Source organism: Musca autumnalis, unplaced genomic scaffold (genome assembly GCF_047663935.1).
Source record: "Musca autumnalis isolate F117 unplaced genomic scaffold, ASM4766393v1 scaffold_5, whole genome shotgun sequence".
In the NCBI taxonomy this organism is placed as follows: domain Eukaryota; kingdom Metazoa; phylum Arthropoda; class Insecta; order Diptera; family Muscidae; genus Musca; species Musca autumnalis.
In genome coordinates this window covers 40,092,599-40,119,986 of record NW_027412088.1, presented here as the reverse complement: position 1 = coordinate 40,119,986, position 27,388 = coordinate 40,092,599, and the positions used below count along the sequence as shown (strand labels likewise).

Below are 27,388 nucleotides of genomic sequence, written 5' to 3'. Positions count from 1 at the left end.
GAACGTGCTATCGAATGTTAACCTTAGAATCGTGGAAAGGTCGGAATTCTGTTACCATCGACCAGGATATTCAACTCTGTACTCATCTCCGCAGTCCATGTAGTGATCCATGTTGTCGTAGACTTAGTGGTTGATATTTGCATATTTCTCTCTCGAAAAAAGGTGCTAAGATCGATCAAATGGAAGTTCAGCCTTTCAAAAATGACATTGGGAAAGGTACCAAAATCATTCAATCATCATCCACATACGTAACGATCTCAACGTACTTTGGCGATTGTGAAATATGAGAAAGGTAGAGGTTAAACAGTCCCTAAAATATACCATTTCCAACCTACGGGGTTGCGACTTCTTGTTTTTGAATTCCACGCTCGACTGGCGAAATGTAATTGATTCTCGAATGTTTCAAACTTGGTCGGAGTGTAGTCTGCTAGATGCCCTCAAACAACGTGAAATAGCAGACCCCATATAACGGTACTGCACGTATTTTAATTCATCAGCTGAAAATTGACACTTAGGGTTTCCAGCAGCCAAGAAACTTCTACCTAAATATCTCTCCGATAGATACTTTCCTTTTATTTGATTGAATTCTTATTACGGTTTTACTAAGAGGAAAGTTTTCCCCATTTTATCTAGAGGTGTGTTGAAATAATAAGAGCATATCTGAATCCAAAAGCTGATATACCTGCATTATATTTTATACAAATTTCCATACGTTAACTTTAATAAATTATCATTTTTAATTAGTTAAATTAACAACAAAAACAACAAATTGAAAATCTATAATCAATTTCTACGTCAATAAACAATATTTATATGTGTGTGTGGGTGTATATCAGTAATTGAAATAATAATAAGTTTAAAACATTTTCCATTAATTTACATGGCCCGAATGGTAGATTTTTTCATTATTTTTATTTTCCATTGAAACGAAATCTTAATTTCATTTAAACGTCAATAACAGTGAATTTTGTGGCTGTTTGTCCTCCAACAGCAGAGGAAAAGCGGCGATATTAATTTGTAGGGTTGTTGCAGCAGATGAGTTGGGTTGAAAACACCATTGCTATGTATGACCTTCCCCCCAGTGTATTAAAGGTGTTGGCATTAAGGTAAATATTTAAACTGAACAAATGAACGCGCTTTGCTTTAAATGTTTATGGCAGTTTTGTCACCGACATTTTATCGTTGTTTTCCAAAGGGGAATTGGCTGTGGAGGGATTGGGATGATGTAAACACAGACCTTTTTAGAAAGTTAGTCGTTCTTTTGTTAGCGTACAATGTATAGTGGGAAGGTCACATACTCGCTTGATTCATAAATTTTTTTTTATAAAACAGAAAGACAGAAAACTTAATGTCTTTGAAAAATGTTGTACCCAATGAAGTGATAAAAGTTGACTGATTAAAAGGATATTGGCGTTGTTTCAACAGAAAAGCCAAGTTGGCATACAGGAAGAGTAATATGAAAAGAAATTTAAAAGAAAGCGTTGTGGGTTGCCAACATTTTAAAGCTTTATTTAAGTTTAATCAAAAAATATTTGTTTTTTTTTTCCGAGTGATACTAGTAAAGACCGAAACACGCGTTAAAAAAAGTAAAAACCACCAGAGATATACCCTCAGCCAGTGACGTGAATATAAAATTGCTAAGAATATAACACCAGTTTTATAAATAAATATCATTTTTATAGGCGAAAAAGTCAGTTTTGGATGTTGTCAGCTTAAATTTTTAGGCGTTTGTGGGATAGGTATCGTAATTATACTCTCCACCATAATGTGGAGGATATAAATAAATATGTCATTCCGTTTCTAACACATTGGAGACCATACAAAGTATATGTATTCTTGATCAGCATAAAATTCTAAGTCGAAATAGCAATAACTGTCTTCCGTCCGTCCGTCTGTTGAAATCAAGATACAGTTCGCAATTTTTAAGATAGAACTTTATAATTTGATACAGAAGTTTCTACTACCCCCTGAAGGTTGTGGCCCCAATATAACACCGAAATGGCTGAAACTTTGTCTTTGTTTCGGGTATAAAACTGTTCACTGGAAAGTTGTCAGTATAGGTCCACGCCTTATGTAGCCCCCATAGAACGGTCCCTCCCGACTTTCGGTATTGTGAAGGTTGTGGCCTCAATATTCTACCGAAATGGCTGAAATATCATATTTAGTCTTCGTTGAAGGTATACAACTTTCCAGCTGAAAATTTTCGGCGGAGGTATTGCGAAGGTTTTGGCCTCAATATCCCATCGCAAATGCTGAGATTTAGTATTTAGTCTTCGTTGAAGGTATACAACTTTCCACCTGAAATTTTTCGGTGTAGGTATACGCCTTCGTATAGCCCCCATATAGCGGTACCTCCCGATTTTCGGTATTGTGAAGGTTGTGGCCTCAATATCCCATCGACAGAGCTGAAATGTAATATTTAGTCTTCGTTGAAGGTATACAACTTTCCATCTGAAATTTGTCGGTGTAGGTCTACGCCTTCATATAGACCCTATAGAACGGTACCTCCCGATTTACGATATTTTGAAAGTTGTAGGCCTCACTATCACACCTTATTTCAAATTTAGTCTTCGTTGAAGGTATAAAACTTGCCACGTGAAAATATTCGGTGTAGGCCTACGCCTTCATATAGCCCCCGTAGAACGCTATCTTCCGATTTTCCGTATTTTGAAGGTTATGGCCCCAATATCCCATTGAAATGGCTGAAATTTAGTATTTAAACTTCCATGAAGGTACTAAATATTGGAGAAGAGAAATATCAGTATAGGTCCACGTTTTCAAATAGCCCCCAAACAATATCACATCACAACGGCTGAAATTTTGTATTCTGTCTTCATTGGTGGTACAAAACTTTACATCTGAAATTTGTCGGTGTAGGTCTGCGCTTTTATATACCCCCCATAGAACTGTACCTCCCGATTTTCGGTATTTTGAAGGTTGTGCCCTAAATATCCCACCGAAATGGCTGAAATTTCATATTTTGTCTGCGTTGAAGGTATAAAACTTTCCATCAGAAATTTTTCGGTTTAGGTCAACGACTTCATATAGCCACCATAGAACTGTACCTTTCGCTTTTCGGTGTTTTGAAGGTTGTGGACTCAACACCCCACCGAAATGACTAAAATTTGGTATTTAGTTTTCGTAGGGGATATAAAACTTTCCATCACAAATTTGACGGTATAGATCTTTATATAGCCCCCATAGAAAAGCACTCACAGATTTTCGATATTTTGAAATTTTTATCCAGGGGTACGATAACAGGTACATTACATCCCTCACAAAAATTCTGCCAACATACGCTGACGTTTATTTACAAAATTTTAAGTTTGGACCAATGTCAGTCACTCATTTCGATTGTAACAAAGTAACGTGGGTTTGTCATCGGCTGCGTTAAGTTCAGTGGCGTCCTCTCCATAAGGGTCCAATAAACCTTAGGGATGGAAGAGACTAGTGAAGGTATTGTTGTGTAAAGGTAGCTCAAACAGACATTACGAATATTTTTGGCAACTGGCGAGTTCTTGGTGAGTCGGCAAGTTTTGTTCTAGACGATTCGTTGCTGTAACAACGCAAATATGTTCGTTCGTATATTTTATAGAACTATCTGGTTCCGGTTCCTCTGTATCCATATTCCAAAAATCCGGTAACGTGGGGCTCAATTCTGTTTGTATGAAAATGTGAAATGAAAACTTTTATAAAAGAAAAACTTTCAAATGAAAAAAATTTAAAGGAAATGTTTTTCATTTCAAATTTTCATAGAACAAGAATCCAGCCCCTGGACTGACTGCGTCCATAAAGACAGGTGAGTGGGGTTAGTTGTACAGCTAAATATGAATTCAAGCGGCTGCATCGTACGGATCGTCCATACTCCAATATGTTCAGGGGGTGCCGCAGTGCAGGCGGTTAACTGTGTACTCAGTGCGGCGGATACTTTAATATTTCTACACTAACCCCCTGTTTTTGTAACTATTTTTTTGTTCGTTCGTCTACATTCGTAATAATTTGGGCATCCATATCTCAGCCCCTAGATTACATACAGATTGAATTCTTCGTAGACACGTTCTATATATAGTTAAGAATTCCTCATTCAAAAATCAGCGTTCCACATTTCCGCTAAGACGAGTAAATCGATCTACAAAATTTGACAATTCGTGTGAGAACATAAATTTTTTTTTACAAAAACCGGGGGTATGACAGATATTTATTCTATTCAGTACCAGAGACATTATCCCACCTTGGGGAACTCCCTGTTTCAATCAACAGGTCTTTGATTTCTTATTTCTGAGATCTACAAACGACTACCGTCCACACAAAAACAACAAACATTGTTCCACAACATCCCATACGGGACAAGGGAGACTTCTCTCATATCAATGAGTGCACCCCGATTCATATTTAGCTCAATGATATGGAGAATTTTTTCAAGGCTGAAATACTCAGGAAATGTCGCCAACATTACTGAGGGGTATTTTGCCACCGTTGAAAAATGTTTGATATTGCCTGGCCGGGGAATCGAACCCCCGACCTTCTGCGTGCAAGGCGGGCGTGCATACCATTGCACCACGGTGGCACCCCTACCGTCCACACATATAATTAATTATGCAACGTTTCGAACACGGCTGGAGGGAAGTTTTCTCTACATCCTCGAATAGCTTGGCATGGTAGACGGTATCGAAGGCCGTCGATAAGTCAAGTCCCACAATAACAGTTCGATTGTACGTCCTGCTATGGATCAATTCTCGATTAATATGAGGTGCTGGTCATTGTCCGGCATCAATGTTGTTGTTGGACAACTGGGAAACTACTTCTCATCATGGGGAGGAGTAGTCACTCTAGAATCTGGTGAAGGCGCAGATGGGCTTGTGCGAGTCACCTCCGCTAGTATCCTTACCTGGTCCACCGAGACAAATTTCCAGGCTTCTGGTATAATATGGTGGCTAACGACATATTGAGATTCCGTCTGGACCCAACGCTTTGGACGGTTTCAAGTTTGGGAGGACGTCTGCAACATCGTTCAACGTAAATTTTGGTGGTACCCCCTCAAACGGGAGGCCTTTTAACGACGTAACGCACTCTTCTTCACCCAATCACTCTCGGGCTGCTCCATAAACGTAAGGTTAAAATAACACAACCACTTCGAATCTGTCACTGTCATGCCGTTGAAATTAACAGCAGTTCCATAACGCTTCATTCCCGGATTTACATAACCCTGTACCAATGTTGCATTGCTTCAGATGGTCTAACCACTTTTTCCGCTTATGTTCGCCTACTAGCCTGTCGACTTCAAGAGTATGTTCACTAACTCTTGGGTCTTCAGGGTCCGTACCACGAAGCTCATTTGCTGGCCCCGTCGCCTCTGTTCCGAATTTTGGTCTGACTTTGGGTATTCGATTAACATCAATTGTGGTTGTACCTTCTTCGCCCTATCACTCTCGGGGCGCTCTATAAACGGCAGGTTAAAATAAGTCGCACTCCTCTTCGGATCTGTCACGCCGTTGAAATTAACAGCAGTTCTATCACACTTCATTCCCGGGTTCGAGAGTTATTTAACCGTTTCATACAATTTCCTTAACATTGCTTCAGATGGTCTAACCACTTTTTCCGCTTATGTTCGCCTACTAGCCTGTCGACTTTAAGAGAAAGTTCACAAACTCTTGGGACTTATCCGATGACAGCTCTCTTCAGCGGTGATTTGTAAATTCTCTGAACCCCTGCCAATTAGCTTTTCCATGTTTCAGAAAAGTACGGCGGTCAGAGGTTATGAAGTCGGATGGTCTATTTACTTAGACGATGATCGGAAGATGGTCTGATCGGCTAGCGCTGTACCTGCACATTTCTTGTCATTGTTTAGAACAGAATGACAAAGCTAACGATGATCATTGAAGTCCCCTAGCTCCAGTTATGGGTAACTAGAGTCAAGATATAAAGACGGGAGGTTCTCCTCCTAGGCTTCTTGTACGATCCTTTCGTAAAACGTTGTAACAATCGCAACGTAGAAAGCTACAGGTGATGCTTAGCTTTGTTTCCTGATGCGGGGCATTGAATAGCCAATTTTAACATATGGTGGATGCGTATCTTGCAAACAGAACAGATTCATAGCCTGTGGTTCTTCTCTATCCCGTGCGATTAGTGGTAATCAGTCATTAAAGTTAATGCTGGTAGGGGTTTTTAACCATTTGCGCCGTTACTTCAGGAAATATGGGCTTGCCCCAAAAAATTGTAAGGTCGTAATCGTGGCCGCGAGGATAACGTGCTGCAACACAGTTTGCGATGTGGCTGTAAATTTTAAAATTTTGTGTGGGAGATATCCGAAGAAATGGATATAGTCCTTATTCAGTCCTGATCTATTTCCGGAAAGAATATTAGAATGTACAAAGTTTGGGTTACTTCATTCGAGAGTTAACGTGAACATCATTTAAGCCAACAATTTCAAATTTATTTGGGGGAGGTACCCGAAGGATTGGGAGAAGGGGAACTTCTCTCATATTAATGAGTGCCCGCAGACTCAATTCGCTCAATGATATGGCGCCTACTTTTTTATCGCCGACTCCAAACGGCATGTCTTTCGACATCACTTGTAGAGACGTTTTTTATGACAGAAACACTCAGAATATGTAAGCCAACATCACGCTGAGGGGATTTGCCACAACTAAAATGTTGATGTTCTGGTCAGGTATGGAACCGCAAGCTTTCGGAATGCAAAGCAGACAGATAGACCGCTTACAGAACATTTTTCTTATAAACCGAACCAAGAAAAGATTTCAATTCGTCTCTGTTTGTTGCGCGGTATTCCGCGTGCGCCGCCATGTGACCCGTATTTATATGCCTCTTTAGCGGGTTCTTATACCACGGCCTAGCCAACGCAATCATTGTATCTCGATACGTTTAATTAAACTGGTGTAGTTGTGTAGCAGATATAGCTCGTGGTTGATAAGACCTCGATATTCACCGTCAACGCAGATTGGCACGTAGATGTTTCGAAGAATTTTTTCTCAAACATGCCTATCTGTTTGTGCAAGTACTCTGGCTTCGGAACCATATAATAGCACTGGTAGTATCAGTGTTTGGTAAAGTGTTGTTTTGTTTGACGCGATGTGCTTTTGTTTTTAAACAGCTTACATAAGCCAAGATAGCTTCTGCTGGCCAATACAATTCTCGTTCGTATATCACAACTGATATTGTTTGTTGCGTTTACGGCGGTGCCGTGGTAGACTAAATCTTTATAGAAACCAATTCCCACTGTTGTTCTCAGCTCTATGTACGCATTGAGCGTCGACCCCATCAACTTGGTCTACTCGCCAGACCCACTTTAGTAGATTCTCTTTTGATCTTCTTAAAGGTATCAGTTACTTCTTTTACTGGGCGGTCCATGATGTCTACAACGTCAGCATAAGCAAGTAACATGTGGCTATAGGTGTAAATTGTGCCATTTCTTCTAACATCTGCATCTGGTATAACCTTTTCCAGCAGAATATTTTAACTGAGGACCGAGTATCAGTTAATGTCATTTTACGGGTACACCAAATTCGGGGATATCAAATTCGGGGATACCATATTCACATGGCTTGGAATACAATTGAACGTAGGGGGGCTGTCTGCATCTCTTGGGTCTTCTCCAGGGTTTGCCGCAGGGTAAAATATCTGGTCAATGGTGGATTTGGCGGGTCTAAAATTTGTTGTTTAGTCTTGGTTGGGGGTATAAAACTTTCCCCCAGAAATTTGTTGGTATAGGTTCACGCTATAATACAGCCCCCATAGAACGGTAGCACCCGATTTTCGGTATTTTGAAAGTTTTAGCTCAATTATCACACCGAAATGGCTGAAATTTGGTACTAGCCTTCGTTGCGGGTATACAATTTTCCCCCAGAATTTTGTTGGTATGGGTCCACACCTTCATATAGACCCCAAAGAACCATATCAACGGATTTCCGGTATTTTGAAGGTTGTGGCCACAATATTCCTTCGAAACTGCTGAAATTTGGTATTTAGTCCTCATTTGAGGTATAAAACTTTCCATATGAAATTTGTCGGTATAGGTCCACGCCTTCATATAGCCCCCATAGAACGATACCTCCCGATTTTCGGTATTTGGAAGGTTGTGGCCACACCAACCCACCGAAATGGCTGAGATATGGTATTTAGTCTACGTTGGAAGTAAAACTCCTTCGACTGAATTTCGTCGGTATAGGTCCACGTTTCGATATAGCCCCCATAGAACGGTACATCCCGATTTTCGTAATCGTGAATAATGTGACGTCAATATCCCACCGAAATAACTGAAATTTGTTATTTAGTCTTTAATGGGTTATAAAATGTTCCTGAAAAAATTATCAGTAAAGGTCCACGTCTTCATATATCCCCCATAGAAGCGTATCTCTTGATTTACGGTATTATTGAGGTTTTAACCACATTATCTTACTGATGTATACGAAATTTGGTATTTAGTCTTCTTTGAGTCTAAAAACGTTACGCTAGAAACTTGTCGATGTAGATCGACGTTTGGTATAGCCCCCATAGAACGGTACATCCCGAATTTCGGTATTTTGAAGATTAGCGACATTGTTTTACCGAAATTGCTGAAATTTGGTATTAAGTCTTCTTCATAAACGAAAGGAAACTAATTGTTCCATTTTACTTAAATACTATTAGTGGTGGACCGTTCTTACTTGTTTCTCCGCATAACTCTCTCGTGCGCTAAGCGTTGCTACTGACTGTTGAGTGACACTATATGCCGCATTTTTCTCTTAGGTACCAGCACTACACTCCCGGTCATATCATGGATTCCTTGGTGGAGATCTCTGGTATCCAAGTATGGATTTTGAGGTTGTTTGCATGGACTGTGCACAACTTTGCCATTGTGGTGATATGTTATCGGGATGAGGAGTGCTTTAATTAACTAATTGAGCCAGCTGAGGGCAATATGTTGTGACTATCTGTTGTGATTGCAGCTTACCGATGTCTAACTTTCGTGTTGTGTCTGTTCATACTCTACGTTTAATCGGGTACGTACCTTTGCTGCAACAAGGTGGTGGTCCGAGTCTATGTTTGCTGCTCGGATTCCTTGGTGAAAATCTCTGGAATCCAAATATGGGGTTTGAGTCTGTTTGCATGGAGTGGGCAATACATTGCAATCGTGCTTATATATTAACGGATGAGGGTAATATACTGTGGCTATCTATTGTGATTGTAACTTACCGATATCTAACTATCGTGATGTGTCTGTTCTACACGTTTAACCAGGTACGTACCATTGGTGCAAAAAGGTGATGATCCGAGTCTATGTTTGCTCTTTCGATTCCTTGGTGAAAATCTGTGGTATACAAGTATGGATTTTGTAGTTGTTTGCATGGAGTGGGCAATACATTGCCATTGTGCTGATATGTTAACGGGATGAAGAGTGCTTTGAGTAATTAAGCCAGCCACTAATTGAGCCAGCTGAGGGCAATATGCTGTGGCTATCTGTTGTGATTGCAGCTTACCGATGTCTAACTATCGTGTTGTGCCTGTTCGTACTTTATTCGCCACGTTTAACCGGGTACGTACCTTTGCTGCAACAAGATGGTTGTCCTAGTCTATGTTTGCTCCTCGGAACGAACGAACATCCAACACGCTGAATGTCTTCCATCTATCACAAGGTGATCAATTTAATTTCTTGTTTTCTGATCTGGAGACAGCCAGGTGCCGCTATGAATGTCGAGATGCTTAAATCTGGTGCAGCTAGGTACCATATTTTTTGCCGCTGGGGAGTCTGGAATCTTCCGACTGTTGGGCCAAAGATATTCTCCTTTCCAATTTTGGCATTAAAATCGCCTAGTATAATTTTAATGTCATAGACAGGGCAACGGTCATATGTTTCACCTAAGCGCTCGTCAAATATATCTTTTGTATGTTCGTCCTTGTCGTCTTGTCTTGGGAAAGCATGATCCCAAATGAAGCTGATGTTGAAGAATTTAACTTTTACCCGAATTTTAGCAAGTCTTTCATTCACTGGGGTGAAGCTGGAAATCAGATGTTTTAACCTCCGTCCAACAACAAATCCGCAACTCATGCTTTACGTCATGGCAGCTATAATACAGTGCGTCATCTTTAGGTGTTGTTGTGACGCCCTTCTCAATCCATCGTATTTCATGTACAGCAGTAATGTCAGCTTTGTACCTTTCAAGCACATCTGTCAATGCGTAAACTGCACCTTCTCTATAAAGAGTTAGAACATTCCAGGTGCAGATTCGCTGATCATGGTCCTTACAACGTTTGCGGGGTCGTCAACTTTAGAGAGGTTTGTTGTTCTTTTCTTTCGGTTTTTCATAGTAGGATGCTTTTTTCTAGGGGTGGGTTACTAACCCGACGCCCAAACCCAAGTTTTTATCGTTCTTATGGGTGAACGCGCGTCACATTTTAGCTCACTACCTTTAAAGGGTGTTAAAGGCAGCTCCCCTAGTGAACCACGGGGAGGTCAGTGTCCACTTGATATGAAAGAGGGACCAATGATAAATCCTGGACTTTGTCATGTTAAAGCCGGTCAGGATCGTTGCTTGGTATCCCTACGGGCATATGCATGTAAAAAAACCATTATTTCGATGGGAAACCATTTTGATCGCATAATAATGTATATACTAGAGTGGTTTAAAAAAATAAACTGTTTTCATCGATTGGACAATAAATGTGGTCTGTAGATCGATTTCTTTAAAATTTGTATGGGACCAAAGGCGAATTTTCACAAAATCACTCTACAGACCATATTTATTGTCCAATCGATGAAAACAGTTTACCAGTTCTTTGTAGTGGCTAAACAATTAATCCTACTAAAACTTTTGAAAATCGGGTCAGATTTTAATATTAGCTATATAAAGGTCCCATGGAAACTTTGAGGCCCCAGTGGCACGTGTTAATATATTCCGATTGAGCTCAAACTTTGGCCATCTTAATTTTTAACAAAACTAAAAATTTTAGGATGGTGCCGCATAAAAAAAATCCGGCATCGATTTTTTCCCTTTGAGTTAAAACCAGTCTAGTATATACCCTCGTTAACCTAAATTCTAGGGTATAAAAATTATGCATTTTATACACTGCAGTACTTGGCTGCACAACAACAATAAAAGAAATTCAACAAAAAATGTGTACATTACAACACGTTCATACTTTGCTGAAGTTCGGAATGCAGCAGAATAATTTTACGACTTTCAATCATAGAAATATTAAAGAAAAAAAAAAAACAAAGAATAAAAATAAGTGCAGGATTATTAAAAATTACGTGGAGTGCCAAGGATAAAGTGCAAAGAGGGAGAGAAGTGATTTTAAATACTTGCATCATCAAGTGCTGGGCGAGAGGAAAAAAAGTGCAAAAAATTATCATGTGAACACCAACAACAACAAATTTCATTTGCTTTGCGAATGGGGGTAAAATGTGCACTTTAGCAAAATTTACCTTTGTCAAATTGCTAAAATCATTGAAAGGATAACCCTCTGTAGTTGATGCATCACTTTCCTATAAACATAAAAAATAGAAAAAAATTGGTTAAGATTATTAGGAAATATGTGATTAAAACAGTTTCATTTCAACTTTTTTTTACTTTTTTCATTCCAGGTATAAAGTGAAACAGATTATACATCAAACCCCACAAATATCTCCCACTTATAAATGGTTTCAATATCAAATTATAAATATAAATATGTGCATAAATTTATATGTGAACTTGTGTATTCTGCAATAGGAAATATCCTGCTAAAATACATCATCATCATCACCAACCAAAAGTTATAAATATTAATGATGTAAAATATACTCGTTTATAGATTATGTAAATCTCATGGAATATTTATTCGGTATGAAAAATGGTAAATCAGCACACATACTCGTACATACCAGTATTATAAACAAAATGCCATGTGTTGTAATCGAAAGTAAATTTTTTTGGGGAAGTGAAAATCTGATTTACATTTTTTTACGAAAAATTTTTAATTTATTCTGTAATAATTTCGAGTTAGGCTTTATTTTAATTTTAGAAAATGGGACATAAAACTGACACGGTGCTCTTGAATCAAATTTAAATGGAAGGTGCTTACAGCTGAGAAGTTTTTGCGGATTCTGAAACTACAATGTTCATAGATGAGAAATATCAAAAAACAAAAAAATCGCCGGAGCGCTTTTTAAATAAATCGCGATTCAAGTTGACATTTTTAGGGGTTGTTTAGGTTTTCCCGATTTTGCTTAGAAACCGCAAGTCCTATCAAAATGAGACTGAAGAAAATGTTGTAGCTGTGAAAATTCCTTACAAGATTGACCTCTGCGGTATTTTCGTAGGTTTTACCATTTTTGAGATATTAAAGTTCAAATTGGAACAATGCTATCGCCCCCTTATAAAATTGCAGTAATGAGAGATATAAGGACACGATACAGAATTGAATTGAATTTGAATTGTCCCAATTTCAACTTCTATATTTCAAAAGTTGTAAGACTTACGAAAATATCATTAAGGCCAATCTTGTAGAGAATTTTGATACCTACAACATTTTCTTTATTCGAATTTTGATAGGACTTGCGGGTTTCCAAGCAAAATCGCAAAAACCTAAACAACCGCTAAAAATCTCAACTTGAATCGCGATTTATTTAAAAAGCGCTCCGGCTGTTTTTTTTTTTTTTTTTTTTTTTTTGTTTTTTGATTTTTCTCATCTATGAACATTGTAGTTTCAGAATCCGCAAAAACTTCCCAGGTGTAAGCACCTTCCATTTAAATTTGATTCAAGAGCGTAGTTAATATGGGACACCGAAATTAATATAGAAATTTTTCAAAGGCATAACAACGCTACTCCAAATATTTGCATCGTCAAATAAATGGTCTGGCCCATCCGTTTAACACTTTTTTATACCCTCCACCATAGGATGTCATTCCGTTTGTAACTACTCGAAATAATCATTGTAGACCCCACATACTATATATATTCTTGATCAGCGTGCAATTCTACATCGATATAGCCATGTCCGTCCGTCTGTCCCTCTGTGGAAATCACTCTAGCGTCCGAACGGATTGAAGTAAGTGGATGAAATTTTAGTAGAATCTATTATATAAATACGTAGGACTTTTGCTATTGAAAGCGAGCTATGTAGGTTCACGTTTTCGTATAACCCCCAAAAAAAGTGACGCGTGAAGGGTCGTCGTTTTAAGGAATTTTTAAGATATTTGTCCCATTTTACCACCGAATTGTTTGCAAGTTGGTAATTTGTGTCTCCTGAGGCTAAAAACATTTCTACTAAAGTTTGTTTATATAGGTATAGACCCCATATACATATAGTACGCGTCACATTAAGATATGTTGAATGTATTAGTCTCATTGGACCACAGAATCGGTTGTAGCTATGTATTTTGTGTTTCCAGAGGCTAAGAAACATTTCTACCAAAAAATGTTTAGATAGGTCCACGTTTTGATATAGCCCCCATAGGACGATATCTCCCGATTTTCGGTATTTTGAAGGTTTTAGCCGCATTATAACACCGGAATGGCTAAAATTTGGTATTTAGTCTTCGTTGGGGGTATAGCACTTCCCCCCAGAAATTTGTAGGTATAGGTTCACGCCTTCATATAGCCCCCATAGAACGGTTCCTTCCGATTTTCGGTATTTTGAATGTTGCGGCCACATTAATGCACCGAAATTTGGTATTTAGTCTCCGTTGGGGGTACAAAACTTCCCCCCAGAAACAAGAACGGTAATTCCCTATTTTCGGTATTTTAAAGGTTGTGGCCTCAATATTCCACAGGAATGGCTGAAATGTGGTATTTAGTCTTCGTTGGCGGTATACAACTTTTCAGCGGATTTGCGGTGTTTCGAAGGATGTGACCCCAGTATCCCACCGAAATGACTGAAATGTGGTAGTAAGTCTTCGTTAAGGGTATACAACTTTCCACCTGTAATTGGTCGGTATAAGTCAACGTCTTCATATAGCTCCCATAGAACGGTACCGTCCGATTTTCGGTATTTTGAAGGTTTTAGCCTCATTATTCCACCAAAGCGGCTGACATTTTGTATTAAATCTTTTTCTGGGCTACAAAAACTTCCCTCAGAAATTTGTCGGTATACGTCCACGTTTTGATGTACACCTCATAGAACGGTACATCCGAATTTTCTGTATATTGACGGTTTTAGCCTCATTATAACACCGAAATGGCTGCAAGTTGGTACTTAGTCTCCGTTAAGGGTATGAAACTTTCCAACTGAAATTTTTCGGTATAGGTCCATGTCTTCATATATTTCCCATCGAACGGTACCTCCCGATTTTCGGTATTTTGAAGGTTGCTGCTCAATATCCCATCGAAACGACTGACATTTGGTAGTTAGTCTTCGTTCCCCACCGAAATTGCTGATATTTGGTATTAAGTTTCCACCGGAAATGTGCCGGTATAGGTTGACGTCCCCAAATAGCCACCATAGGACCGTACCTCCCGATTTAAGGTATTTTGAAAGTTGTGGCCTCAATATACAACCGGTATTTAAACTGCCATGAGTATATAAAATATTGCAAAAGAGAATTATCAGTATAAGCCCTTATCTTCAAATAACCCCCATAGAAGCGTACTTCCCGGATTTCAGTATATTGAAGGTTGTGTCATCAATATCCCATCGAAACGGATGATATTTAATAGTCCGTTGGTATAAAACTTCCCACCTGAAAAATCGGAAGGTGCCGTTATATAGAGCTATACGAAAGCATGAATCTAGGTTGACAATTTTTGGTCAAATGTCAAACTACAGGTAGTTCGGTCAAAAAATGTGGATAGAATCCCCAAAACAAAATTACTGCTAGTTCGTTTAAAATTTGAAACTAAAATCCCCAAAATGCCAAAAATTGGGAGTAGCCGTTATATGGGTGCTATAACAAAACAGGGACCTATCGTGACCATTTTCGGTCTTGTCAACACTGGGAACTTCACATGTCAAATTATAGATATTTCGGTCCAAAAATGTAGCAAAATCCTCAAAATACCGAAAATCAGGAGGGGCCGTTATATAGGGGCTATATATAAATTTGGACCTATGTTAACAATTGTTGGTGGAGAGGTTTTGTGTGGCCATTGGGAACATCAAAGGCTAATTTACAGGTAAATCGGTAAAAAAAATTAGCGTAAACATGAACCTATGTTGACAGTTTTTGGTGGAGAGGTTTTGCGGCCATTGGGAACATAAAATATTAAATTGCAAGTAATTCGGTAAAAATATGTAGGTAAAAACCTCAAAACACAGAAAATTGGCATGTACCGATATATGGGGGCTATACCTAAACGTGGACCTATATTGACAGATTTTGGAGGATATGTTTTGTGATTACTAGAAACCTCAACAAATTAATCAAATTACAGGTAGTTCGGTCAAAAATTGTAGCTAAAATCCTCCAAATACCGAAAATAGGGAGGTACTGTTATATAAGGGCTATACTAAAACATGGACCTATGTTAACGGTTTTTGTTGGAGATGTTTTGTGGCCACTGGGAACTATTATCGTTAAGTTGCAGGTAGTTCGGTCAAAAATTGTACATAAAATCCCCAAAATACAGAAAGTCGGGATGTACCGTTATATTGGGGTTATATCAAAACATGGGCCGATATAGTCCATCTTCGAGCTTAACCTGCCTGTGGAAAAAAGATACTCGGTTGCAAAAATATAGCGCTCTAGCTCATTTATTGCGGACGCTAGAATGCTTACAACAGACGGACATGGCTAGATCGTCTTAGAATTTTATCCTGATCAAGAATATATATACTTTATAGGGTCACACAGAAAATTGGCAGGTACCGATATATGGGGGCTATACCTAAACGTGGACCTATATTGACAGATTTTGGAGGATATGTTTTGTGATTACTAGAAACCTCAACAAATTAATCAAATTACAGGTAGTTCGGTCAAAAATTGTAGCTAAAATCCTCCAAATACCGAAAATAGGGAGGTACTGTTATATAAGGGCTATACTAAAACATGGACCTATGTTAACGGTTTTTGTTGGAGATGTTTTGTGGCCACTGGGAACTATTATCGTTAAGTTGCAGGTAGTTCGGTCAAAAATTGTACATAAAATCCCCAAAATACAGAAAGTCGGGATGTACCGTTATATTGGGGTTATATCAAAACATGGGCCGATATAGTCCATCTTCGAGCTTAACCTGCCTGTGGAAAAAAGATACCCGGTTGCAAAAATATAGCGCTCTAGCTCATTTATTGCGGACGCTAGAATGCTTACAACAGACGGACATGGCTAGATCGTCTTAGAATTTTATCCTGATCAAGAATATATATACTTTATAGGGTCGCAAATGATTAGTTCGATGTGTTACTAACAGAAAAACAAACTTAATATAACCTCAATACTATGGTGGAGGGTATAAACACCAAGCAGTATTTTTTTCAAATTTTTAACAAATTTAACATATTTTGAAAAAAAAAATATTTTTATTATTATTATAGGCTATTCATTGGGATTTGTTACTAGATAGGAAAACATAAAAAAACAGAAACAATCATGTTTTGATGCAAAATATGTATAAAAAAATTTTAAGTTTGGCTTCGAATTCCTCTGCAACTACTCGACTGAAGTTGATTATGTTTGATTTACCGAAAAGCCAATTGTGTTATTTGTCGAACAAAAACAAAATATAAATATCACTGTGCAACATTTTTAAGGTGATCTTGTGCAAACAATTCGAACTGAGGATTTTTTGAAAGTACAGACCCAATCGACAAGAATCCCTACTTTGGTTTTGTTGTGTCAGATCCAGCTCTGATTTTATGGCCCCATCTAAACGTGGTTAAATATTGAATTTTTAAAGAAATTCGGGGCTATATCTCTGAAACCAATGCGAATCTTCTTCTGACCTCTGAAGCAAATTTGTAGATAAGCACAAGAACACAAGAATTTTTCGGAGTAGTGACATATCTGCGCTTTGTATAATGTATTACATTTATTGGCCATAAGGCTTTGTTTTACATGTAAGGATTCAATTTAAATAATTAAATAGGATTATTTCATATGCACACTGAGTAGTGATAACATACAAATATGTAATATTATGTAATTCATTTTAATTGGCCTGATGGCTTGAATTATTGTAAAGTTGATTAATAAATAAATAAATAAGAATAAAATATAAGGAGAAATAATAATCTCGAAAAACTAAATTTATTGCCTCAAATTTCAAAATATATGCAAAAATTCCACAATTTTTATGCATTTCGCACCGTATCTCCAAAACCGTTAATTTTTTCTGAATATTTTGGAAAAATATTCCCTTGAATGCAATACACAACTCTTCAGAACATGCCAATGTTGTAAAATGCCTCTATGCCGTTCTTTTCAGTACATTTTTCAACGACGATTTAATAAAAATGTCAATAATGTAGTGAAATCCGAAATGCGAGGATAAACTGTTGGTGTGAACTGTGTTTGAAATACGTGTTGTAAAGATATGATGCAAAATACCGCTGAAACAACATGAAGTAAGCATTTTAGAGTTTCAGAATGTTCTAAAGAGTTATTGAGAAATTTATTTGGAAGATTTTTCAAAAGGTTACTTGGTTCAACTCCCAATAGTTTAATCGATACTGACCAGAATTTCAGCAATTATGTAAAATTTTTTATATTTTATAGATTTTAATGCTCTATATGGAGTTTTTCTTATGCGGTTTTTTCAAAGATAAGTTCTGCTACTTTAAGGCTACAATATTGCTAAATAAAGCAAAAAATTCCTTTTCGTTTCTGAGATAAAGACCTGATAAATGAAAAAAAGTGTAGATTTAGCCCGGTTTAGATGAGGCCATAAAATCCGAACTGGATCTGACAGGACAAACCCTACTAGGGATTTTTGTAGTCTAAATATGTACTTTGTATCACAGGGTAGATCTTCATGATTTCAACAAAAAATTCAAACACTAGATTAAGATGTGCTCTTTCGGATGAAAAAAAATCTGCCAAAAAAGTTTTGTAGTTTTCTTGGAAAAATTCGTGAAAATTTGGCTCACAAAAATTCTAGATTTTCGCTTGAGTGCAGTCATATTTCTTACTTACTTAGCTGGCCCATTACAGAATATTTGTTCCATAGACCGAACTAAGAAAAGATCACCAATTCTCTATGTTTAGTGATTCGCTTTCTGGAATACCGCGCCTTGTCATCTCTTCATCCACTTGTTTGCGCCAACTATTCTTTGGCCTGCCAATTCTGCGTGCACCGCCATGTGGCCTGAATTATACGCCTTTTTAGCGGGTTCATCATCGCTCATTCTTATTATATGGCCTAGCCAACGCAATCGCTGCATCTCGATACGTTTAACTATATTGATGTCGTTGTATAGCAGATACGGCTCGTGGTGCATACGACGTCGATATTCACCGTCAACGCAGATTGGTCCGTAGATCTTTCGAACAATTTTTCTCTCAAACACGCCAAGCACTGCCTTATCTGCTTGCGCAAGTGCCCAGGCTTCGGATCCATACATCAGCGCGGATAGTATCAGTGTTTTGTAAAGCGTTATTTTTGTTTGACGAGTTGTGGCTTTGTTTTTGAAGTGCTTACTTAAGCCAAAGTAGCATATGTTGGGCAATACAATTCTTCTTTTTATTTCACAACTGATGTCGTTTGTTGTGTTTACGGCGGTGCCGAAGTATACGAAGTCTTTTACTACATCAAAATTATAGGAACCAACTTCAACAGTTGCATCAACTTGGTATTCTCGCCGTTTACCGCCAGACCGACTTTAGCAGATTCTCCTTCGACCTTCATAAAGGTATCGGTTACTTCTTTTACTGATCGTCAGATCACACGAAAGGCTGTCTCATTTCCTGAAACCTCTTTCGGTACAAAACTCTTCGGAGAGGTACTTTCCTATTTTAACTGTCAGTTAGAGTCATTTTACAAAGCCGAATGGGCTTTGCGGGGATACCAAATTCATTCTCTTTCTTTTTCCTGCGGAAAAGTCGTTTTTTCTCTCCTTTTCTCGCCACACCTCTCTCGCGCGCTACGCGTATTGTTGATTGTAGAGTGACCCTATATGCCGCATTTTTCTCTTCGGTACCAGCACGACACTCCTGGTCATATCATGCATTCCCTAGTGGAAATCTCTGGTCTCCAAGTGTGGATTTTGAGGCTGTTTGCACGAAGTGTGCACTACTTTGCCATTGTGTTGATATGTTATAGGGAAGATAAGTGCTTTGATTTAGCCAGCTGAGGGCAATATGCTGAGGCTATCTGTTGTGATTCCTACTTACCGATGTCTACCTTTCGTGTTGTGTCTATTCATACTCTATTTGCTAAGTTTAATCGGGTACGTACCTTTGCTGCAATATTTTTGAACCTCGGAACGATCGTACATCCAGCACGATTGATGCATGGGTTCCATCTATCACAACATGATCAATTTAATTTCTTGTTCTCTGATCTGGCGACAGTCAGGTGCCCTTTTGAATATCGAGATGCTTAAATCTGATACTGCTAAATACCATGTTTCTTGCAGCTGCAAAGTCTATCAGCCCCATACCATTATCAGATGTTTCACTATGGAGACTGAAATTCCCGACTGTTGGACCAAAGATATTCTCCTTTCCAATTTTGGCATTAAAATCGCCTAGTATAATATTAATGTCATGGACAGGGCAACGGACGTAAGTTTCTTCTAAGCACTCGTAAAGTATGTATTTGGTCTGTTCGTCCTTGTCTTCAGTGGGAGCATGAGCGCAAATAAAGCTGATGTTGAAGAATTTTGCTTTTAGTCGAATTGCAGCGAGTTTTTCATTCACTGGGGTGAAGCTGGAGACCAGATGTTTTAACCTCCGACCAACTACAAATCCGCAACCAAACTCATGCTTTGTGTCAAGGCAGCTATAATACAGTGCTTCACCTTTAGGTGTTGTTGTGACGCCTTTCCCGTTCCATCGTATTTCCTGTATAGCAGTAATGTCGGCCTTGTACTTTTCAAGTTCATCTGCCAATGCGTGAACTGCACCTTCTCTATAAAGAGTGCTAACATTCCAGGTGGGCTGTTTTTTCTAGGGGAGGGTTACTAACCCGACGCCCAAACCCATGTTTTTAACTTTCTTATGGGTGAACGCGCGGCACATGTTAGCTCACTACCTTTAACGGGTATTAAAGGCAGTTCCCCAGGTGACACCACGGGGAGGTCAGTGTCCACTTGAGATGAAAGAGGGACCAAGATAAATCCTGGACTTTGCATGTTAAAGCCGGTAAGGACCGTTCCTTGGTAGCTTTCATCCCCTACGTCACCCATTACAGTTACATATATAGTTTTATTCGTGAGCAATCCCAACATATTGTCCCGAAGGCCCTAAAATTCTAAATGACTGTTTGACACGAATGGAGTGACTGATCTTGATCCAAAAGTTTCTAGAACTTTTTTTGGGTACGGGTCATAATATATAAAAGGGGTATTTACACTAGCCATCAATGTCATATGACCTGAAATTTTCCATTGTTATACAATCGCTAATGTGTGCAATATTGGGGATTTTTCTTAAGTCCTCACCAGCAAAAACGCAGTCTGTGTGGACCGATATGGAATGTTTTTATTTCGTGTCATATGACATTGATGACTAGTGTAAACACCCCTTAAGGTTTCAATCCTTCCTGTAAACACTCAATAGTGCCACATACATTGCAGCCACAATTTCGTACAAAATACTGCGTTAAATGTTGCGAAATTTCCGGAGACAGTTACAACGAAATGATTCTTAAGCAAAAAATAAAAAGAATCTTCTCTCTAATAATATCACAAAAATAATTTTCACGCCAATAAAAAATTAAAACAGAACGAAGTAGAAATTCTAAATCTGTTCTTAAACATGTGTAAAATAAATCACGTCTGAATTTATTTCAGCAAAACAACAAATATAATTACAATCCAATCTTTTGAAGTTTTTATTGTTTTTGTTTCACTTTGTGTTGGCGTTTTTTTTTTAAATGACTCTTATGGTCGACCTTATCACATTCATTAAGAGTAAATTACATGAAAATCTGTGATAATTTAGTCAAGCTATTGTTTTTTGTTTTGTTTGATTATTCCTTCATTTATTTTGCTGTTAAGTTTTATTGTTTCATTTCATGAAACTCATAAAAAACCAACAATAAACGTTCATACATACATTCATACATATGAATGAATATTTTCAATCATTGTTATTACAACAACAACAGCGAAGGCAGCAAACCAACAAACAATAAGAAATAAAGTCTCTGGTGTGTGTTTTAATGGAATTTTCTTTTAATTTTCTGCATGTTTATTTTCGATTTACAGATGTGAAATGAAATGTACATACATACGTACGTATGTACATATTTACCACAAAACCTAAAGATGACAAGAAGTAGTACAAGAACGAACACTGCAAAACTGTAGCGTAACGGATGCCACGAGCAATGCTCCACAGACTCATAATGTATGTAGCTTTTTCCAAAGAAAAGCGAAATTGGGAATTAAGACATACATATGTATTTATATATCCTGTTGTAACATTACTGTGTATACACATGTATGTGGGTGTACTTAGCAAGCTGTCAAGTTATAACGGCTTACTGCCTATTTGCTTGATTGTTTGAATGGTGGCTATAGAAAATTTCTCTGAAACAATATTATTGAGACGTTACATAAACGAGCTGTTGATGGTCGAATGGCATACCATTCGTTTTCTGGTTAATATAAAATTTTCACATTAAAATGCAAAGAGAATTTCTTATTTTTGAATTGGCATACTCACATTAAGTTGTTACGGAATATATCTCGCAAAAATTTTGCAATCAACATAGACCACTTTTGCCATTAGAACAGGTTATTGTAGCATTATCAGTAAGCTGAACATATATAAAGTCGGGTGGTATCGTTATATGGGGGCTGTATTAAAACTTGGACTTATATTGACAATTTTTGTTGGAGAAATTTTGTGACCACTGGGAATCTCAAATTTAAAAACATGAAATTTAAACCCTTTAATATACCAAAAATCGAGAGGTACCATTATATGGTACGGAAACGTGGGCATATATGTCTTCGAACTTGACCTGCCCATATATAATATAACAATTTGATTTCAACAGACGAATCGACTCATAATTTTATCCAGATAAAGAATTTAATCGAATATATACTTTATAGGGTCGCAAATGATTATTATTCGGAATACGAAATTTAGACATGACTCGGAATACTTCTGAATATTCAATGGTGGCGTAAAGTCGCACAGAAATGGTCCAATTATTGTCATGACTAACCAAACATCGGTACGCGTTCCTTCTGGCAAATGGTGAAGCCGCAACCTCCTTTTCGGTAGCAGTGCGAAACTCCTGCCTACACCGTAGATTCCCTGATGAGGCACCTGGTATGAAAGTAAAGCAATACATTGTCACTTCGCTGACATCGGAGCGTGGTATGCTTTCATTAAACAAATGGACAAGTTGTATGCATCCTTCTCTTCGGTAGCAGTGCGAAACTCCTAGCCACACCATATGTTCCCTGGGGGAGGTCTCTGATATCCAAGTAAAGCAATACATTGTCACTTCGCTGACATAGGAAGCAAGAGAGTTTTCATTTAGCAAATTGATAAGTTGGGTCTGTCTGACCTTTATATGCGACATTAAATGGGGCATGTACCTTAGACTGGGAAAAAATCGATGTCAGATTTTCTATGCGGCACCCCCTAAGTGTTTAATTTTGTTAGATTTTAAGATTGCCAAAGTTTGAGCACAACCGTAATATGTTAACACATGCCACTGGGGCCTCAAAGTTTCCATAGTAATTTGTATGGGGCCAAAGGTGAATTTTCACGAAATTGCTCTAAAGGCCACATTTATTGTCCAATCGAAGAGAAAATTAAAAATTTGAGTTAGAACCAGTCTACAATATCGAATGTATGCTGGTGGATGAAATGCCCAAGGTTGACTCTATCTCACGGTATCATGCATTATCATTTCACGCACGGCATCAATGTTTTTTGGCATAACGTCAGTTTTTGGAGGACCCTCAGGATCTGCGTCTTTGAGCGAGCATCGGCCAGGATTGAATTCATTAAACCAGTTTTTCGCAGTGCTATAGGATGGTACTTGTACTCTTGTTCTGATAACCCACGTCGTAAGTTACGAAAAAGGGTCGGACGAAAATGTTCACATCTCCACTTTTTTACTCCATCGAAGCCTTGACCTCCCAGTTCTGCGGTCCGCATATATGTATATGTCTTTTCAGCGGGTTCATCTTCGTTCATTCATATAACATGGCCTAACCAACGCAATCGTTGCATTTCGATGTGTTTAACTATATTTATGTATGTCGTTGTATGGCCGATACAGCTCGTGGTTCATACGATGTGGATATTCAACGTCAACGCATATCGGCCCTTACATCTTTCAAAGAATTTTTCTCTCAAACGCACCAAGCACTGCTTGCGCAAGTACCCAGGCTTCGGAACCATACATTAGCATGGGTAGTATCAGTGATTTGTGAAGCGTTAATTTTTTGACGAGATGTGGCTTTGTTTTTAAACTACTTTGGTCCATGTTTTATGAGCGCGTTGTTCGCCGATATCATCAACTTGGTCTTGTCGCCGTTTACTGCCAGACCCACCTTAGCAGATTCTCTTTCGACCTTTTTAAATGTATGATTTACTTCTATTACTAATCGATCCATGATGTCTATATCATCAGCATAAACAATAGAGTTGTGCCAATTAAACTATTATGAACGACCTAGTTCACTATCTAGTTCAATGTCACCGGTCGTGAGTGAAGTGGATCTTTACAGACCCCCTTAAGGGAGTCTTTATAGAAGCCCTGAAGTGAGTCTCTATAGTCGAGCTGAAGTGAGTCTTTATAGACGAGCTGAAGTGAGTCTTTATAGACAAGCTGAAGTGAGTTTTTATAGACAAGCTGAAGTGAGTCTTTATAGAATCCCTGAAGTGAGTCTTTATAGAATCCCGGAGGTGAGTCTTTATAAACGAGCTGAAGTGATTATTTATAGACGAGCTGAAGTTAGTCTTTATAGGCGAGCTGAAGTGAGTTCTTATAGACGTGCTGAAGTGAGTCCTTATAGACGAGCTGAAGTGAGTCTTTATGGACGAGCTGAAGTGAGTCTTTATAGACGAGCTAAAGTTAGTCTTTATAGACGAGCTGAAGTGAGTCTTTATAGACGAGCTGAAGTGAGTCTTTAGAGACGAGCTGAAGTGAGTCTTTATAGACGAGCTGAAGTGAGTCTTTATAGACGAGCTGAAGTGAGTCTTTATAGACCATATGGAGTGAGTCTTTATAGACGAGCTGAAGTGAGTTCTTATAGACGTGCTGAAGTGAGTCCTTATAGACGAGCTGAAGTGAGTCTTTATGGACGAGCTGAAGTGAGTCTTTATAGACGAGCTAAAGTTAGTCTTTATAGACGAGCTGAAGTGAGTCTTTATAGACGAGCTGAAGTGAGTCTTTAGAGACGAGCTGAAGTGAGTCTTTATAGACCATATGGAGTGAGTCTTTATAGACGAGCTGAAGTGAGTCTTTATAGACGAGCTGAAGTGATTCTTTATAGACGAGCTGAAGTGATTCTTTATAGACGAGCTGAAGTGAGTCTTTATAGACGAGCTGAAGTGAGTCTTTATAGATGAGCTGAAGTGAGTCTTTATAGACGAGCTGAAGTGAGTCTTTATAGACGAGCTGAAGTGAGTCTTTATAGACGAGCTGAAGTGAGTCTTTATAGACGAGCTGAAGTGTGTCTTTATAGACGAACTGAAGTGAGTTTTTATAGACGAGCTGAAGTGAGTTTTTATAGACGAGTTGAAGTGAGTTTTTATAGACGAGTTGAAGTGAGTTTTTATAGACGAGTTGAAGTGAGTCTTCATGGACGAGGTGAAATGAGTCGTTATAGACGAGCTGAAGTGAGTCTTTATAGACGAGCTGAAGTGAGTCTTAATAGACAAGCTGAAGTGAGTCTCTATAGACGAGCTGAAGTGAGTCTTTATAGACGAGCTGAAGTGAGACTTTATAGACGAGCTGAAGTCAGTTTTTATAGACGAGCTGAAGTGAGTCTTTATAGACGAGCTGAAGTGGGTCTTTATGGACGAGCTGAAGTCAGTCTTTATAGACGAGCTGAAGTGAGTCTTTATAGACGAGCTGAAGTGAGTCTTTATAGACAAGCTGAAGTGAGTCTTTATAGGCAACCTTAAGTGAGTCTTTATAGAGGAGCTGAAGTGAGTCTTTATAGACAAGCTGAAGTGAGTCTTTATAGACGAGTTAAAGTGAGTCTTTGTAGACGAGCTGAAGTGACTCTTTCTAGACGAGCTGAAGTGAGTCTTTCTAGACGAGCTGAAGTGAGTCTTTCTAGACGAGCTGAAGTGAGTCTTTATAGACGAGCTGAAGTGAGTCTTTATAGACGAGCTGAAGTGAGTCTTTATAGACGAGCTGAAGTGAGTCTTTATAGACGAGCTGAAGTGAGTCTTTAGGGACGTGTTGAAGTGAGTCCTTATAGACGAACTGAAGTGAGACTTTATAGACGAGGTGAAGTGAGTCTTTATAGACGAGCTGAAGTGAATCTTTATAGACACCTTAAAGTGAGTCTGTGTAGACGTCCAGAAGGGAGTCTTTATTGATGCCCTAAGGAGTGTCTTTTTAGACGCCCTAAAGGGAGTCTTTATATGCGCCCTGTCCTGGGTGTAGTCTTTATAGGCAGCCTGAAGGGAGTCTTAGCTGATACACACAGCGTGTCGCCTCCAGTTTTGAACAGCTCGGCAGGTAAGTCATTTGCTGCTGATGTCTTACTTTTATTTAGCAGGTTTATTGTCATCTTTATCTCATCTTGATCCGACGGTATACTTCAGTATCATCTTCTGGGATTTGATCGGTGGTATCTTCGTCGTTTTCGCTATTATTGGATACGAGGGCTACACGAAAACTATCTGGTCTAGGCAACACCGCGTTGTTGCCAGGCGCCAATTGAAAATTCCTTTGGAAAGTTTGACAGTTATTAGCCTAGACGTGCTCAGGACAGTCTGTCGGACGACAATATGATGTATTGTTTACAGTGACTTGAAAAAATCACTTTGAAAAAAATGGATTTTTTTCACAATTTTCGACGTGGATAATCACGACAAGAATGCATCGATCAAATAAAATCTTTGTATGTCGATAAAGGACCATCCTATAGGACTATGAAAAACTGGTTTAATGAATTCAATCGTGGCCAGCCCTCGCCAAAAACGAAGGTCGTCAGGGTCGCCCAATATCTACCGTTGTGCCAGAAAATAAATATGGCGTGCGTGAACGGATATTGCGATATCGCCGAGTTATATACAGTGAGATAGAGGCACCTTTGGGCATTTCCTCCACCAACTAATATTTGATATTGCATAAACACCTGGCCGCAAAAATTGATTTTTTCTCGTTAGATCCAGAAAAATTGGACAATCGCTCAAAAAAAGGCTCCTGTGGATTGTTTCAAAGAAATTGTGCATAAAACCGATCGTGGTGCTTCGAACGACGTTTAAAAGATCGTCAGAGACGACGAATCTAGGATCTATGCTTAGAAGCCCGAAACAAAGCAGGAATCGGCCGTCTGGGTCTTCGAAAACGAGCCAAATCCAACGAAAGTTGTTCATGTAAGAAGCACTTCGAAGCAAAAAGACGTCTGTTTCTTCGGTTAAAATGACCGTGTGGCGACTATATGGCTTGAGAAATGTAGGACGGTTAATTCTGAGTGTTACACTACAATTCGAAAAACGAACAAGAGAAGACGAAACGTTCTGCATCATGACAATGCGAGCTCTCACACATCGATTCAAACCAGCGCTTGTTTGACTGGACAAAACGTGGAATTGATGGTTCATCCGCCGTACAACCCTGACTGGGGATCCAATGACTAAATTTGATTCCAGCACATCAAGATAAAAGGCGGGGTCAACGATTTTTGTCGCCTGAAGTTGCTGTAAAAGCGTTCAAAAACCATGTTTTGGAGGTGTCTCAATCCGAGTGGAAAAAGTGCTTCGCCAATAGGTTTGAGCGCACGAAAAAGTGTATAGATCATGCTAGGGACTATTTAAGAAAACAATAAAAACTTTTTGATGGTAAATATTAGCGTTTTCATTCATAGGCCATGTAGTTATCGTTCAGCCCTCGCACCAATAGTTTAGAAAAATGTTTTTTTTTCCATATTCTGAGCATAGTATCTGTATTAGTTACCAACCCAGCAAAAATACGGATCCGTTAGTCATTATGTATGACACGAACAAAGGTGGTCTCAGTCGAAGCATATCTTTAATCTATCACAACATGATCAATTTGATTTCTCGTTTTTTGGTCTGGAGATAGCCAGGAGCCCTTATGAGATGCTTAAATCTGCTACTGCTAACTGCCACATTTGTTGCCACTGCAAAGTCTATC

The 27,388-nt window shown here is 38.6% G+C and overlaps 1 protein-coding gene across 4 annotated transcripts in view; it reads right to left on the bottom strand.

The window, feature by feature from the left end:
• LOC141404937 (putative sodium-coupled neutral amino acid transporter 11) overlaps nucleotides 1–27,388 on the bottom strand; it is a 228,548-nt gene that overhangs the window by 115,852 nt on the left and 85,308 nt on the right. For all 4 annotated transcript variants that reach the window (XM_073988783.1, XM_073988785.1, XM_073988782.1 and 1 more), the window contains exon 3: nucleotides 11,423–11,482. In XM_073988783.1, the coding sequence (XP_073844884.1) occupies nucleotides 11,423–11,482 (60 nt within the window). The remainder of the gene's footprint in view (nucleotides 1–11,422; nucleotides 11,483–27,388) is intronic.